This window comes from Salmo salar, chromosome 01 (genome assembly GCF_965601325.2).
Source record: "Salmo salar chromosome 01, fSalSal1, whole genome shotgun sequence".
Classification (NCBI taxonomy): domain Eukaryota; kingdom Metazoa; phylum Chordata; class Actinopteri; order Salmoniformes; family Salmonidae; genus Salmo; species Salmo salar.
The window spans coordinates 138,862,060-138,878,081 of NC_138291.1; the positions used below are offsets into that span (position 1 = coordinate 138,862,060).

A 16,022-nucleotide genomic window follows, 5' to 3' on the forward strand; every position below is an offset into this window, starting at 1 on the left:
AGGCGGTGAGAAAGAAAACAACATCTGAGATTGACTTTGTTTACAGATAAGCAGTGTTTACATTTTTCTTGTCTATCTGATATCTGTGTGGTCAGAAAGAAAATGTGAAGCCTAGGCCTACCAGTTTACTTGATTTAAATATGGCACTAGGCCTACTGACCCACTTTCAGCGAAAGTCATTGAAAGCATGTAGGTCTGCCTAATACATTTTACTGGCAAGTGGCAACAATGACCTTTTATTCAATTGTGTATTCTGCATGTCAAGGACTTCTTTGTTGTTATAGTATGAATACAGTAGGCCAATTCATATTAGGCTATAACAACTACACACAGAAGTACTTGACATACATTAGTCCATCTTTGACACATATTACACATCTACACCCTTATCTGAAAAAGAAGAAAAGCTTCATCCCTGCATGTTTGTGCATACCACTCTGACCATACAGTATATTGAAATGGAATCATGAATGGATGAGAAGGATAACTTACTGACAATAAGCCCAGTGAATAGAACGACTTATTGACAGTTAAGTAATAGCCTACTCTTACATATTTTGCAAGGCCAATGCATATTTCTTGACATTGTGCAACACTGCAATCAACAACTTTTGCTTGCTACCTCTCTTTATTAGGGAGGCATTGGCAAAGACCAACCACCAGAGGTCAGGATAAATCAGGGTAGCGCTTGCTCTAAAAAATTTGTAGTTTAGGCCTATGGCAAGGCTACTGAAAAACTCAAAATAAAGTTGCAATATTATCTCACTGCAATTTACTGTAGCCTACAGTGGTGGCTTGACATTTTAAATTATATATAGCCTGCCAATGGCCACAGACAAACAGAGAGAGAGAGAGAGAGAATGGCGCCGGAGGGGATGGCTGCTGTTTTACGGGCTCCTAACCAATTGTGATATTTTTTGTGTTTTTCACATTGTTTGTAACTTATTTTGTACATAATGTTGATGCTACTGTCTCTTATGACTGAAAAGAGCTTCTGGATATCAGAACAGCGATTACTCACCTCAAAGAAGAAGTCTTCCGCAAAGGATATAATGTTTGCATGAAGAAAATAAGGATATACAGGGGGCGAAGATCAGGGTGCCTTGTGAGATTTTGTCGGCAACTGGGTAACCCGCCTCTATCATCCGTTCTATTGGCCAATGTGCAATCACTGGAGAATAAACTGGATGAGCTCCATTTGAAACTATCCTACCAACGGGACATTAAAAACTGTAATATCTTATGTTTCGCCAAGTTGTGGCTGAACGACGCCGTGGATCATATACAGTTGGCTGGGTTTTCCATGCATCAGCAAGACAGAACAGCTACGTCCGGTAAGACGAGAGGTCATTGTCCTGCTGGAAGGTGAACCTTCGTCCCAGTCTCAAATCTCTGGACGACTGAAACAGGTTTCCATCAAGTACAGTGGCTTGCGAAATTATTCACCCCTCTTGGAATTCTTCCTATTTTGTTGCCTTACAACCTGGAATTAAAATCGATTTTTGGGGGGATGGTATCATTTGATTTACACAACATGCCTACCACTTTGAAGATGCAAAATATTTTTTATTGTGAAACAAACAAGAAATAAGACAAAAAAAACAGAAAACTTGAGCGTGCATAACTATTCACCCCCTCAAAGTCAATACTTTGTAGAGCCAACTTTTGCAGCAATTACAGCTGAAAGTCTCTTGGGGTATGTCTCTATAAGTTTGGCAAATCTAGCCACTGGGATTTTTGCCCATTCTTCAAGGCAAAACTGCTCCAGCTCCTTCAAGTTGGATGGGTTACGCAAGTGTACAGCAGTCTTTAAGTCATACCACAGATTCTCAATTGGATTGAGGTCTGGGCTTTGACTAGGCCATTCCAAGACATTTAAATGTTTCCCCTTAAACCACTCGAGTGTTGCTTTAGCAGTATGCTTAGGGTCATTGTCCTGCTGGAAGGTGAACCTCCGTCCCAGTCTCAAATCTCTGGAAGACTGAAACAGGTTTCCCTCAAGAATTTCCCTGTATTTAGCACCATCCATCATACCTTCAATTCTGACCAGTTTCCCAGTCACTGCCGATGAAAAACATCCCCACAGCATGATGCTGCCACTATCATGCTTCACTGTGGAGATGGTGTCCTCGGGGTGATGAGAGGTGTTGGGTTTGCACCAGACATAGATTTTCCATTATGGCCAAAAATATCAATTTTAGTATCATCTAACCAGAGTACATTCTTTCATATGTTTGAAAAGTTTCCCACGTGCTTTTTGGCGAACACCAAACGTGTTTGCTTATTTTTTTCTTTAAGCAATGGCTTTTTTTCTGGCCTCTCTTCTGTAAAGCCCAGCTCTGTGGAGTGTACGGCTTAAAGTGGTCCTATGGACAGATACTCCAATCTCCACTGCGGAGCTTTGCAGCTCCTTCAGGGTTATCTTTGGTCTCTTTGTTGCCTCTCTGATTAATGCCCTCCTTGCCTGGTCCGTGAGTTTTGGTGGGTGGCCCTCTCTTGGCAGGTTTGTTGTGGTGCCATATTCGTTCCATTTTTTAATAATGGATTTAATGGTGCTCTGTGGGATGTTCAAAGTTTCAGATGGTTTTTTTTATAACCCAACCCTGATCTGTACTTCTCCACAACTTTGTCCCTGACCTGTTTGGAGAGCTCCTTGGTCTTCATGGTGCCCCTTGCTTGGTGGTGCCCCTTGCTTGGTGGTGCCCCTTGCTTAGTGGTGCCCCTTGCTTAGTGGTGTTGCAGACTCTGGGGCCTTTCAGAACATGTGTATACATACTGAGATTATGTGACAGATCATGTGACACTTAGATTGCACACAGGTGGACTTTATTTAACTAATTAGGTGACTTCTGAAGGTAATTGGTTGCACCAGATATTATTTAGGGGCTTCATAGCAAAGGGGGTGAATTTTTTATGTATGTCCATTACATGAATTCCAAATAAAAATCAATTTAAATTACAGGTTGTAATGCAACAAAATAGGGAAAACGCCAAGGAGGATGAATACTTTTGCAAGGCACTGTATGTTTATTTGTGAATAACACCTGGTGCGCAATGTCTAATACCTTAGTCTCGAGGTATTGCTCGCCTGAGGTAGAGTACCTCATGATAAACTGTAGACCATACCAAGACTTTTCATCTATATTTTTAGTTTCCGTCTATTTACCACCACAGACCGACGCTGGCACTAAGACCGCACTCAACGAGTTGTATAAGGCCTTAAGCAAACAAGAAAATGCTCATCCAGAAGCGGCGCTCCTAGTGGCCCGGAGACTTTAATGCAGGCAACTTAAATCCCCTTTACCTAATTTCTACCAGTGTGTCACATGTGAAACCAGAGGGAAAAAAACTCTAGCCCACCTTTACTCCACATACAGAGATGCGTACAAAGCTCTCCCTCACCCTCCATTAGGAAAATCTGACCATAATTCTATCCTCCTGATTCCTGCTTACAAGCAAAAACTAAAGCAGGAATTACCAGTGACTCGCTCAATACGGAAGTGGTCAGATGACACAAATGCTATGCTACAGGACTGTTTTGCTAGCACAGACTGGAATATGTTCTGCGATTCATCCAATGGCATTGAGGAGTATACCACCTCAGTCACCGGCTTCATCAATAAGTGTATCGTCGACGTCGTCCCCACAGTGACCGTATGTACATATCCCAACCAGAAGCCATGGATTACAGGCAACATCCGCACTTGAAGGCTGCCGCTTTTAAGGAGCGGGACACTAATCTGGACACTTATAAGAAATCCCGCTATGCCCTCAGACGAACCATCAAACAGGCGACGCGTCAATACAGAACTAAGATTGAATCATACTGCACTGGCTCTGACGGTCGTCGGATGTGGCAGAGCTTGCAAACTATTGCAGACTACAAAGGAAACCCCAGCCGCGAGCTGCCCAGTGACGCGAGCCTACCAGACGGGCTAAATGCCTTTTATGCTCGCTTTGAGGCAAGCAACACTGAAGCATGCATGAGAGCACCAGCTGTTCCAGATGACTGTGTGATCACGCTCTTGGTAGCCTATGCGAGCAAGACCTTTTTAACAGGTCAACATTCACAAGGCCGTGGGGCCAGACAGATTACCGTGACATGTACTCAGAGCATGCGCACACCAACTGGCAAGTCACTTCACTGACATTTTCAACCTCTCCCTGACCGAGTCTGTATACCTACATGTTTCAAGCAGACCACCATAGTCCCTGTAACCAAGAAATCAAACATAACCTGCCTAAATTACTACTGGCCCGTAATACTCACTTTGGTAGCCATGAAGTGCTTTGAAAGGCTGGTCATGGCTCACATCAACACCATCTTCCTGGAAACCCTAGACCCACTCCAATTCGCTTACCGCCCCAACAGATCCACAGATGAATGCAATCTCAATCGCACTCCACATTGCCCTTTCCCATCAGGACAAAAGGAACACCTATGTGAGAATGCTGTTCATTGACTACAGTTCAGCATTCAACACCATAGTGCCCACAAAGCTCATCACTAAGCTAAGGACCCTGGGACAAAACACCTCCCTCTGCAACTGGATCCTGGACTTCCTGACGGGCCACCCCCAGGTGATAAGGGTAGGCTACAACACAACTGCCACGTTTATCCTCAACACGGGGGCACCACAGGGGTGTGTGTTGAGTCCTCTCCTGCACTCCATGTTCACCCACGACTCCAACACCATAATTAAGTTTACTGACGATACAACAGTGGTAGGCCTGATGACCCACAACGATGAGACAGCCTATAGGGAGGAGGTCAGAGACCTGGCAGAGTGGTGCCAGGACAACAACCTCCCTCAACGTGAGTGAGACAAAAGAGATGATCGTGGACTACAGGAAAAGGAGGGCCGAACACGCCCCCATTCACATCAACGGGGCTGTAGTGCAAATGGTTGAGAGTTTCAAGTTCCTTGGTGTCACATCACCAACAAACTATCATGGTCCAAACACACCAAGAAAGTTGTGAAGAGGGCATGACAACACCTTTTCCCCCTCGGGAGACGGAAAAGATTTGCCATGGGTCCCCAGATCTTCAAAAAGTTCCTGCCATCCAGGATCTATATACTAGGCGGTGTCAGAGAAAGGCCCTGCACATTGACTCTGTACCGGTAACCCCTGGAAATAACCTCATTATTGTTATTTTATTGTGTTACTTCATTTATTTATTTTACTTTATTTAGTATTTATTTTCTTATCTATTTTCTTACAACTGCATTGTTGGTTAAGGGCTTGTAAATAAGCATTTCACGGTAAGGGCTAAACCTTTTGTGTTTGGCGCATGTAACAAATAACATTTGATTTGATATACAGAGACCCGAGACCTAGACCGAGACAGAGACAGGGAGACCAGTTTGCAAATCTCCAACAGGTGGCATGATTGTATCATCTATGAATGTAAATTGTCGGTATGGCTTCAATTGGTGGAAAGTCCAGAAGGGCGGAGTCATTTTGTGTCGGGAAGCTTTGTCTTGAGACATGGGCACCGCTCCTTAGCAACGGGCTGTCTGCAATGCTGAAGAGTGGCGAGATTTTGCCTCATTTTTCTAAGCCGACGGGACAGGTGCAGGCTAAGCCTCTGTCTTCACTTTTAGTAGGATTGCCAGATATAAGACAAATAAAAATTAAACACTTGGAGATCAAAAAGCGGATCACACTGAAAATAATTGCTATTTTTCTTGCATATCTATGAATATTGGAGCTGGAGGGCACTGAAGAGCGCATAACTCGTGTTTATTGAACGCAATAAAAGGAAGGAACCTTGCGGTCCGGAAGTTATCCAGTTTTTCATGAAAATGAAATAACTATAAACTACGGTTTATAAAGAAATAGGCTTCACATACTGTACCCAAAGCTCAACATTTAATGGAGGCTGATTTGTTGAAAGAACAAGCTGCAAGCCAAAACAAAAGGTTTCGCAATTATTTTGGATAGATCACAAAGGTGTGTAGCCTATTGGGAACCTTATAAAACTGCTATGTATTTTTATTCTAAGCATTTGTACAGTATTGTGACGTTTATTGGCCTAAAGGCTGCTTTAATCCTTATTTTGAAAGGTTCGTTTCAATGCAATGTATTCTGATCATTCTATAATTTTAATGGTTCTGTCTTTTTTTGCAGATCATAGACAATACAAGGACTGGCTAAGGAGTGTTTTATTGAAGAAAACCCAATGATGAATTTGACTTTTATTTAGTCCCAGCATTAGTCCATTATTTTATCACTGAATTGACATAAGTCCGCTAAGTCAGTGCAGTGTTGCTTTATCCCCCCCTGCAAAAAGAAAGACATGAGTTGCTTCTGTGCTCCCCAGGAGGAGTTTTATTGTGAAGTTTTACTGTTGGATGAAACCAAATTGACGTTAACCACTCAACAACAAGGAATAAAGGTAAGAGAAGATCCCTTTACACGCGCTCCTCTGTCTGTCATGTAGCCATCGTTTAATAAGCGGTCTGTCATCACATCGCGCGCGGTGAGGCTTGTCAAGAATCTGTACTTCTACTTTGACTGAAGTATGCAGTTGTTGGAATCTGGTATCTGTGTTTTTGACTCATTTCTAAATGTATCAACAAGTACAATGTGTCGTTTATTAACAGAAAGCCCAAAGCTACAGGTTACCCGACCATGAAGGTGTCTCTTGAGGATACATTTGGCTATTGGTAGCTGACCAGGAGCCCAAAAAGTAGCCCAGGCTTCTACTGTAATTTGCTGTGAACTCTCTGTGAAACAAAATACAGGCCCCAAGGGCTGTTAAGAAACATGGTGAGTATCTTAGCTATGTAAGTGCCTTTGATAGTCTCAATGACTTTATTTCTGGTCATGAATTAAATCTGAAATTATGCTTTAGGGGATTTCCATCCAAACAAAAGCATGAGAATGACACAGTTGAAATCCTGAAACTTGATGACAACCAACCAGTGCCAGTTTTCTAGTTTAACTTTTGTTACATGTCTGTACAGTATTTGACTTATATCAGCCTACTAGGCCACATTCTCTCAGTGATGCTCATTTGGATCTTCATAATGTTTTTATAACACATGGTATGTTAAATCTACAAGTCCACCACAACACACAGTCAAAAAAATGCATCAAGAAAACACCCAGAGCATGCCTTACATTTTTTGGGGTCTAAGTGGAAAACAAAGACTTGAATGTATCAATATCAGTTGTAAGTATCTTCTCTGCTTTCTTTACCTTGGGGCATAGTGTAAACCAAGACTTCATGATGATAGATTCAATACTGCGATGCAACTTCAGTTTCAGGAAAGTCTGTTAGGAGAGCTCACTGTCTGTCATTCTACAGGGGGTGCTATTCAATGACTGTTATGATGCTATAGGTATTATGTACCATTTTCTCTTGACTAGCTTCATAATATAATTCCAACCCAGAGCAGGTCGGACTGGGAGTGAATATGGGTTTAGTTTATGGGCTGGATATAATCTCTGAAGACGAAACTCAGGTCTCTCTGTGTGTCAAAGGGTAAGAGGCAGATAATTATGTTCTGATGACTGCTTGGGCTAAACTGCATCTGGTTGCTTGGCCTCACCTTGCCCTTTGACGCTCATACCTCTATTTCCCTATTATAATGTTCCAAATATAAACCCTTCATAGCATATAAACCCTTCATAGTCCATAGCTTTTGGTCTATCTTGATAAGCCCTTTATTTAAATAGGAGAGAAGGCCTAACCGTTGGGCGTTGGGCACCTGTTACAGTAGTAGGTGTGTTTTGCTGGTTATTTGTGGAAAGCGACTCCTAAAATTGTGCATTTGGAAATAGAGAGACCATCTAACTGATTTTTTTAGTTGCCATGCCACCACCCACCACTCTCTGCAACCCCCCCCCCCCCCCCCCCCCCCCCTCCTCAAGATGGCCTCACATGATACCCTGGCGCCTTATCCCTCTTGGCTTGGCTTTATTCTCCCTGTCTGTGCTCCACTAGTGACTAGTCCATTGGAGAGATCAGGTTGCTCATCCTCTTTTAATTGTTAATGTGAGAGGCTGTCCAGGTGGGCTCTCTGGAAGCCATGCATGGTGAATAGTGCAGTATCTGCTGTGTATTATGCATTATTGTCGTTTTGTATACATTATGCGTGTAATATGTATTTTCTCCTTTATGGCTCTAGGGTGAGTTAGTAAAGCTGCTGTGGTGAGATTTTGAATGAATGGTTTCTGACTGTACTGATCCAGCAGAGTAGGATTATAATCCTGGTATTGTCAGTGGTTAGATTAAAAACACCAGCTCTACCGCAGTGGAGCTTAGCTCTGGGTTGGTTGTATGAATATTATATAATTTATTGGGCTCTAGGATTCATCTGATCCCAGCATAACAATTTGTAACAAAAGTTGAGTTTTGTAGTTTGTTCTCATAATCTTTTTTTGTATTACACAAAAATATGTGTACTAAACAAAGTACAGAGGGACTCTGGAAGTGAAGCTGGCACTAATCATATTCATGCTGCTCTCTGTTACTGTTGAAGTTTAGCTTTACGTTCAGCAGTGTGGCATGACATACACCTGTATTTCCCTGGCCCCTGACACTACTGTGACTGAAAACCACATGAGTGAGAGACCAGACAATGACAATGAAAGGGTTTGAGTTAAAAGGCTTTGGTCCGAAAGAAAGAGATGGAATGCGGGGCAGAACAAAGTGTGTGTTTAAGTGACACATTTTTCCAGAGGGACGCTCACTTTGTCTGTCAGTCAGTCAGGTTTTTTAATTAATTTTTTCCCTTCAGAAAAAGAGGCCAAGAGAGCTGCGAAGGAAATGCTGTTTAGTTGACCTCCACACCCGTGTCCCCAAGGTGTTGCGCAACACCACTCCAGCTGTCACTCTGGTGTGTTGTCACCCATCTCAAGATCTCCCATCTAGGCTGTTTATTTTATGCTGCTCTCAGCTGTAAATAAATAAGAAAAAAGAGACTTGAAAGGGTTCACAATGTGAACAGAAGTTCCCTAGCCTACATTAATGGGCCTTCCTGCTGCACCTGCAATTATATTTTGATATTATGTATTATTTCTCACGTTTGTCAAAGTTTTTATGCTTGGCTGCTGGGAGCACATTTGTGTCTGAAAAGTGGGGCTAGGTGGGCAGAGATGCATTTGGCTCCTGTAAGCCCGATCCAGTCTTTGCTATATGCTGTATTAAACAGCACTGAGCCTCTTACACAAAGGCTTCATTGAGTTTGGCCCGGGGGCTGTGTTGGATTTAGTGTGAGGTACAGAACTGCTACCACAACAAAGTAGAGCAGTCCCAAAGACAGCGGCCGCTGACCCTGAAGGCCACGTCTGTTTTCTCTGGCCATGGCTAGAGAGAGATGCTCTGACCGCTTTAGCTTTCTGGATAATAATTAACGAAAACAGGGCAGCTTAGCCACAGCTGCTTCCTTCCTTGTCGTCATTCAGAATGTCTTTGTTCTCCAACTTCCACTAAATACAATGAACATGGTGGGTTTTTTTGTACAACAGGTCATCCCCTAAGGTTGTCACAAAGAATAGGCAGCATTTCATGTCAGTGTACCTATAAAGTTCTTCCTGATTCATGCCAGGAGAGAGGGTTTAGGTACATCAGGGTAACACTGCAGCTGTGTGACATGTTGATATGCTTGGCTCAGGGCAAAGTTTTTCCATTGTGAAATTAGAAATACATAAAAATTCCTGCATGTGCGGAATGTGTCAATTCCATTGTGTTTTTAGAGCTCGGTACACATTAGATCACATTAGCCTATTTTAGACGTCAAATATTTGTTGACAGTGTCGACCGATAACAAATTCCTCAGCTTTATATCCTCAGAAATTACATTGATATTTTAAAATCAGTGAATTTCTGAAAGAGAAAATCAAAAGCTGGTTGCCATGGAAACATATGACTTTCTAATGAACCTGGTGGCTACTAATGGATCCTCTGTGATCTGCTACTGAAGAGTCAATAGAGAGAGAGAGAGAAAAAATCGAACTAACGCCTGCCTATTCAATCAGTATTGGCTTTCTTTCTTATCTCTCCACTTTAACTCAGCTCAGGCTGTTTTATGTGGGGATGCAACATTCACATGTCCCTCTTTGAAACTGTGAAGAATTCTACCTCAGACTGTGTATGACTGTGTGAAATCGGTGTTTGTTTTTTCCCTTGAGACAATCAGTATGTCTTTAACTAGGTGAATTACAAGTGATTTGTTAAAACACCTCAGTTCTATCACCATACAGTAATGTACTGTAGCAGGTGGGCGGAAACTGTCAAAAGCTTGTTATCTGTTAGCTGACATCCCACAGCAATAAACGTCTAATGCTAGGAGACACCAGAGCCATATTTTACATCCAGAATCGTTAATTGCTACATTGATTCTTAAAGAATATAACTTATAAATGCCTCATGAACTTAGATCAACTGTCCTACCCCATCAGAACCCAAAATATAAGCGTGTTTGTAAACAACGTAAATGTAAACAAACTCTATATTGCCTCAATACATCATTTTGATATCATGGATGATCAATCCTTGCATCCATAGCTCGGTCTATGAATTTGAGAGTGGTTAAATTTCTCCAGGCCCATCTCTCAGCTTTTTACCAAAACAGAGCTGGGGTGTCCACTTTCTTATTGTTTCAATTAAGGATTCAAACTTTAAGAAATATTTGACTCTGGGAGGCACTAGTGTATGGGAAAACTGCTAAAAATGGTTTGTGTTGGTACCTTTGCTTTTAATCACCTCGTCCCTCTCTCCCACCTCCTCTCTCTGTCTCTCTGTCTCACTCTGTCTCTCTTTCACTCACACACTCTGTATCCCCCCCTTTCTCTCTCTCTCCCGTTGGAGACAAGCACAGACGTCCCCCGGGCTTGCCCTCAAAGTAGGGTAGAGCACTGGGGAAACAAACACTTACACCATCTGGATCAAAGGGGGAGTAACAGACGAACACCCCACATCTGTGGCCTATGAAAACATACACACACATTTCCATTACATGATGGAAGTATTTTTAAGGTGGGTTTAGCAGTGTAATGTTTGTTACGAGGCAAAATAATTCTTAGGAGATAACATCGTCCACATTCACAACAGTATTGTATATTAGTATACAGTATATTAGCCTGAATGCTCTTAAGGAACCTGTCTTGCCACATACAGTACCTACCTGTTGGACAGAGCAGCCAGGGCCAGGTAGCAGCTCATTATGTAATAAGGACTGAGTAGTGATCCACCTATTACCACCTAAGGCTGGTAAAACACACACATACACATACACACACACACACACACACACACACACACACACACACACAGATACACACACACACACACACACACACACACACACACACACACAGATATACACACACACAGGCTCAGCTGTGAATTATTTACTAACACAGTACTGCTAATGGGGCAGGGAACAGTAATACTCTTATTTGGAATGCTCCGATTTTCAACTCTGGAACTGGCATGTAAGTGTGGATCCAATAAATAGAATCGGTCTGTTTATTGATTTAGTAGGATACTCTCACTGTTGCCCTCTCAGATTTAAGTCAACCCATTGTAGGCAATAGGCCTGATGAAAAACCATGCTTACATGATCAGTCTATCCAAAAATCTGTTTACTAATGTTAAGTGATTTGGAGTGTAAACCAACATCGAAAGAAACTACTTTGAGGTTCACAGTGTGCGGCTGTGATACTGTGAGTCAGCAGCACATCACTAATCAAATAGATATGATAACTTATTAGACACTAGCGGTTTCCACTTCTGCTGGTTGAAAGTGATAATGAACAATAGTAGACTCTCGGCCCTGGAGGAAAAGTGCGTGCTTGCACGCACACACAAACACACACACCTTCGCTTGCGTCTTCAGTTTAATTATCACAAGCCCTCTGACATATAGTTTTTTGAAAGGAGCTATACAAAATGAAACTAATTGCCCGTTGCTAGACTTGCTTGGCACAATCACACACAATTTCTTTTTCATTACAACAGGAGAATAAACAGCACGCTGTGTGTGATTACAATTGCTGTTATGTGTCAGACCCCAGAAAGAATAGCTGTCGCTCTATGGGGATCCTAATAAAAATCGAATCATAAATTATCACTTTTATTATTAGCAGATACCTGCAGATAGTCTGATCTGATCGCTTACCCTGATATGTTTTAAGCCTGTCCAGAGATTTGTTAAACAAGTGTAAGCAACAGATATCGACAGGGCAGGGGGGAGGGGAGCTGTAGTAGGGAGAACCAAAGGCACTGAGGTGTGAGTAGGGTTGCAAAGCTACTTATCATTTACTAAAGTTGCCATCGTCTTCAGCAATTTCGGTAATTAACAGAAAATCTATGGCAATCTATTGTAACTTTAGTCATTTATACTTCAATAACTTGAAACAAATGTGTTGGTATATAGTATTCATTTGTTATATATGTGTCTGTATTGTCCATGAGTTTCTAGTAGATAGACCATATGGTTCAAGAGAAAATGGCCTAATTAATGAAAAAAGCATCCAATTAACAATGGCATTATTTTCAATTACCTCTGCAACTCATCCAACTATTGACTGCCACCAGTTTGACACCAAAACATTGACAACAAATACATATTGACATAATAAAAGTATACAAAAATATTTAATGCTGAAACCCTCATATTAAACACTGTTGATGGTTTATATTTAGGATAATGTTTTAAACTTTGTCATTCTATTTTTTATATTAAAATCATCTTATTTAATTATTTCATATATTTCACATGTGAAGTCCACACAGAGGGCCAGAGATAATTACAGACACCTGTGATAATCTGAAGTACCCAGAAGGGCCACTAGATGTCTTGTGACAGATTACATAAAATCCTTGAAAATACCAAAATTCTGGTTTGCAACCCTAGGTGTGAGTGAGCACGTCCTTGCTCAGTCAGCCAAGCAGCCAGGCAGGAGGGTGTGCGCTATGGAGAGAAAGGGAGAGAGACAGACAGAGAGAGGAGATATAGTGGGATTTCAGGGGGATGGGAGAACAACAGTTTAATAATCTCTTCATGGCTGCCTGTCTTTAGTCACCCTGAGCAGCGTAATATCTTCTCTGACAGGGCAGGATTAACTCAGATTATATTGTTGTTATACACATACCTTATTTAAGCACCTACACATTGCAGGGTTTTCACCAAGGTTTACAATGGAATTCCATGCTGATTTAGCCATAACCTTGGAGTGTTTAATGTGTTATTCGTGAATGGGTAAAATATGACGAGAGGAGGAGGACATTGTTGATGCTTGTTAAAGATGTTTTCTGCACCACCTGTCCTCATATTAGGCATGGATCAGCAAATATCATTCAAACACTCCTCCTCACAAACACAGACACACACACACACACACACACACCCACGCACACACACAACCACACACACACAAAAGGATCCAATCTGTATGCTATTCCTGGCCTAAGAAAGACTTATCTTTCCCCCTATGGAGCATGATCTAATAGGTATTTCATAACTAACATGAAAAATGATGCTCTAACCCATCTTTGCTGATGTCATCAACACTGCAAGTGGTTTCTTTCTCCTTTGTCAGAGATTATAAAATACTCTGTATTACAAATGGTTGCTTCCATTTTTCACCTGATTGAAATTTTCAGAACGTGATATTAAAACAACCAGCAAACTTTTAACCCCCCCCCCCACTCTCTCAAAAGGGATTTCAGATCAACTTTAACTTTTTACATGTTTAATGCTTCAGATCAAAATAATCACTTACATCAGGTCTGAGATGTCTAGGAGCAGAACACACATGTCCTATCTGTGCTACTGTACCATATAGTGTGTATATGAAACACTGTAATAGCTTATAAAACATCTCAATGATATACCCCCTGTCAACTTAACTACTTTACACATACCAATTCCCCAGATCATACAATTGTAATGTCACAGTTGTTATCATGTATTGTGCTTTACTATCTTGCCTGCTGATTAGGGTAGTCGTTATCATCATAATCATCATGAAAAGTTCATTATGTGGTGTTTTCCTCTGCTCTGAAGCTCTAATCTTGTCTTTGACCTTAATCTCCTTGGTGACCAGTAGGCAGGACTCAGCATTCAGAACACTACACAATGTGACCACAGTACACTTGTCACTTTCCATTCATTCTCATCCAGACAGTTTCATTCTGTTCTGTTGCGATCTATTCAGTGGTGTGTGGACAATTCACTCGTGGATTTGTGTGTGTGTGTGTGTGTGTGTGTGGTGTGTGTGTGTGTGTGTGTGTGTGTGTGTGTGTGTGTGTGTGTGTGTGTGTGTGTGTGTGTGTGTGTGTGTGTGTGTGTGTGTGTGTGTGTGTGTGTGTGTGTATCTGTTTCTATGTGTGTATATATGTGTGATCACATACATAAATCACATACATGAGCAGCTGAAATCTCTGCAAGCCGAGGTTACTCCTTATTAAACAGAATATGTGCATGGCTTTTTACCCTGCAGTCAGCATGCAGCTATTTTAGTTCTCTCGCTTTGGTGTATGTATTTGGCTTGTGCTTTACAAACCTCTGCAGAGCTTGTTTTTGTGTTTTTAGCGAATGTGTATAGCTTTGTGCATTCTGTGTGTTTGGGTCCAAGGTTCTTATGGCCAGTGGGTGTTCCGTTATTATTTAGGCTAGACGGTGTCTCTTTGCGTAACAGTCTGTGCAACTCAGTTATGTGTAACTGTGTTGTTGTTTTTGTCGCACTGCTTTCTTTATCTTGGCTAGGTCGCAGTTGTAAATGAGAACTTGTTCTCAACTGGCCTACCTGGTTAAATAAAGGTGAAATAAAAAAAATTAAGTCTAGTGCAGGGATGTCAAACATACGGCGGGGGGAGTCTAATCCAGCCCGCGGGTGGTTTGAGTAAAAAACGTAAAAATAAAGCAGTGTAGAAATGATAATGGACCTATATTCATGCAGTTTCTTGACTGTCCAGCTCGCTAATAATCACTGGACAGTCAGGGAGCATCGAACATTTTTAAACTATGGATAGTGGACTATTTTCTGCAAATTTTGACGGCAAAGAAATATAACCCGTTTTCTGTGCGGACCTCCAGACCTGAAGACCAAATGTGGCCCCCGGGGCGAAATAAGTTTGACCCGCTTGGTCTAGTGGGTTTGTTTGTATATAAATGACTATGCTATCCTTCGGCCCTCTTGAATACCTATTCTCTGATCTCTCAGTTTATCCTGCCCTTATTTCATCCTTTGTATTATTCAGTTTGAATTAGAAGCCTCAGGCATGGGCTCCCATTTTTCAGACGAGTCTGTGTTCTTAGTCTGGTAGATGAATACCCTACACCAGTGGGTCCCATCTTTCTCTAGACCCATAAATCAAGATGGTTTAAATGGTGTTTTAAATTGCGTGTTTAAGCAAATTTGGTAACATCTTTAACCGTCTGGGCCTCACAGGACATACCTAACCTAGAAACTGGTATAATCTGTGGCAGAGGCCAACTGTTATAAACAGCAGGGTAACCATGGCAATGGAGAGGGGTCTGCTCTGGCACCTGATGAATGCAGGCCCGGTGTCAGTGCCAGATCTGACTGCCTACCGAATCTGACCGACTGTCGCGCCCAAATCCGTCACAAAAAAAACATTTTGTAAGCTGATTTGCCGTCCTTTGCTGTTGTTCTGCCGCCCTAGTCGAGATGTTTATTTGTCCTCCGAAACTAGAATAGTCCCAGTAAGTAAAAATGTTGTTGAAAAGATGTATAAAGTTAGGTTCATTTTAGGTTCTGAATGAAATTTTGAAAATACGTATTTTTTGGACTTACTTTGAAAATACGTATTTTCCAGACGTTGAAATCAGGTTCGTTTTCAGTTCTGAATCAAAGTTGAAATGACATCTTGAGTAGGGTAAATTATACTGTATTATACTCTTCTGTGCTGTACAGTTGTACTCTACTGTACTGAACTATACTTTACTGTACTCTACTGTGATCTACTGTACTGTAATGTACTGTGCTGTACTGTGCTGTTCAAACTTGTGAAACATAGATGTCTATGTTTGGGCCAAATA

General features: G+C 41.6%; 1 protein-coding gene across 2 annotated transcripts in view; it reads left to right on the forward strand.

Moving 5' to 3' along the window:
* Positions 1-5,519: 5,519 nt before the first annotated feature.
* Positions 5,520-16,022, forward strand: part of LOC106561913 (band 4.1-like protein 4) — a 98,655-nt gene continuing 88,152 nt past the window's right edge. The window contains exons 1-2 of one of the 2 annotated variants that reach the window (XM_014126271.3): positions 5,520-5,955; positions 6,133-6,400. In XM_014126271.3, the coding sequence (XP_013981746.1) occupies positions 6,302-6,400 (99 nt within the window). In that variant the 5' untranslated portion in view covers positions 5,520-5,955; positions 6,133-6,301. Of the gene's footprint in view, positions 5,956-6,132; positions 6,401-6,608; positions 6,775-16,022 lie in introns of those variants that run through there. The other variant, XM_014126282.3, reaches the window with a different exon arrangement.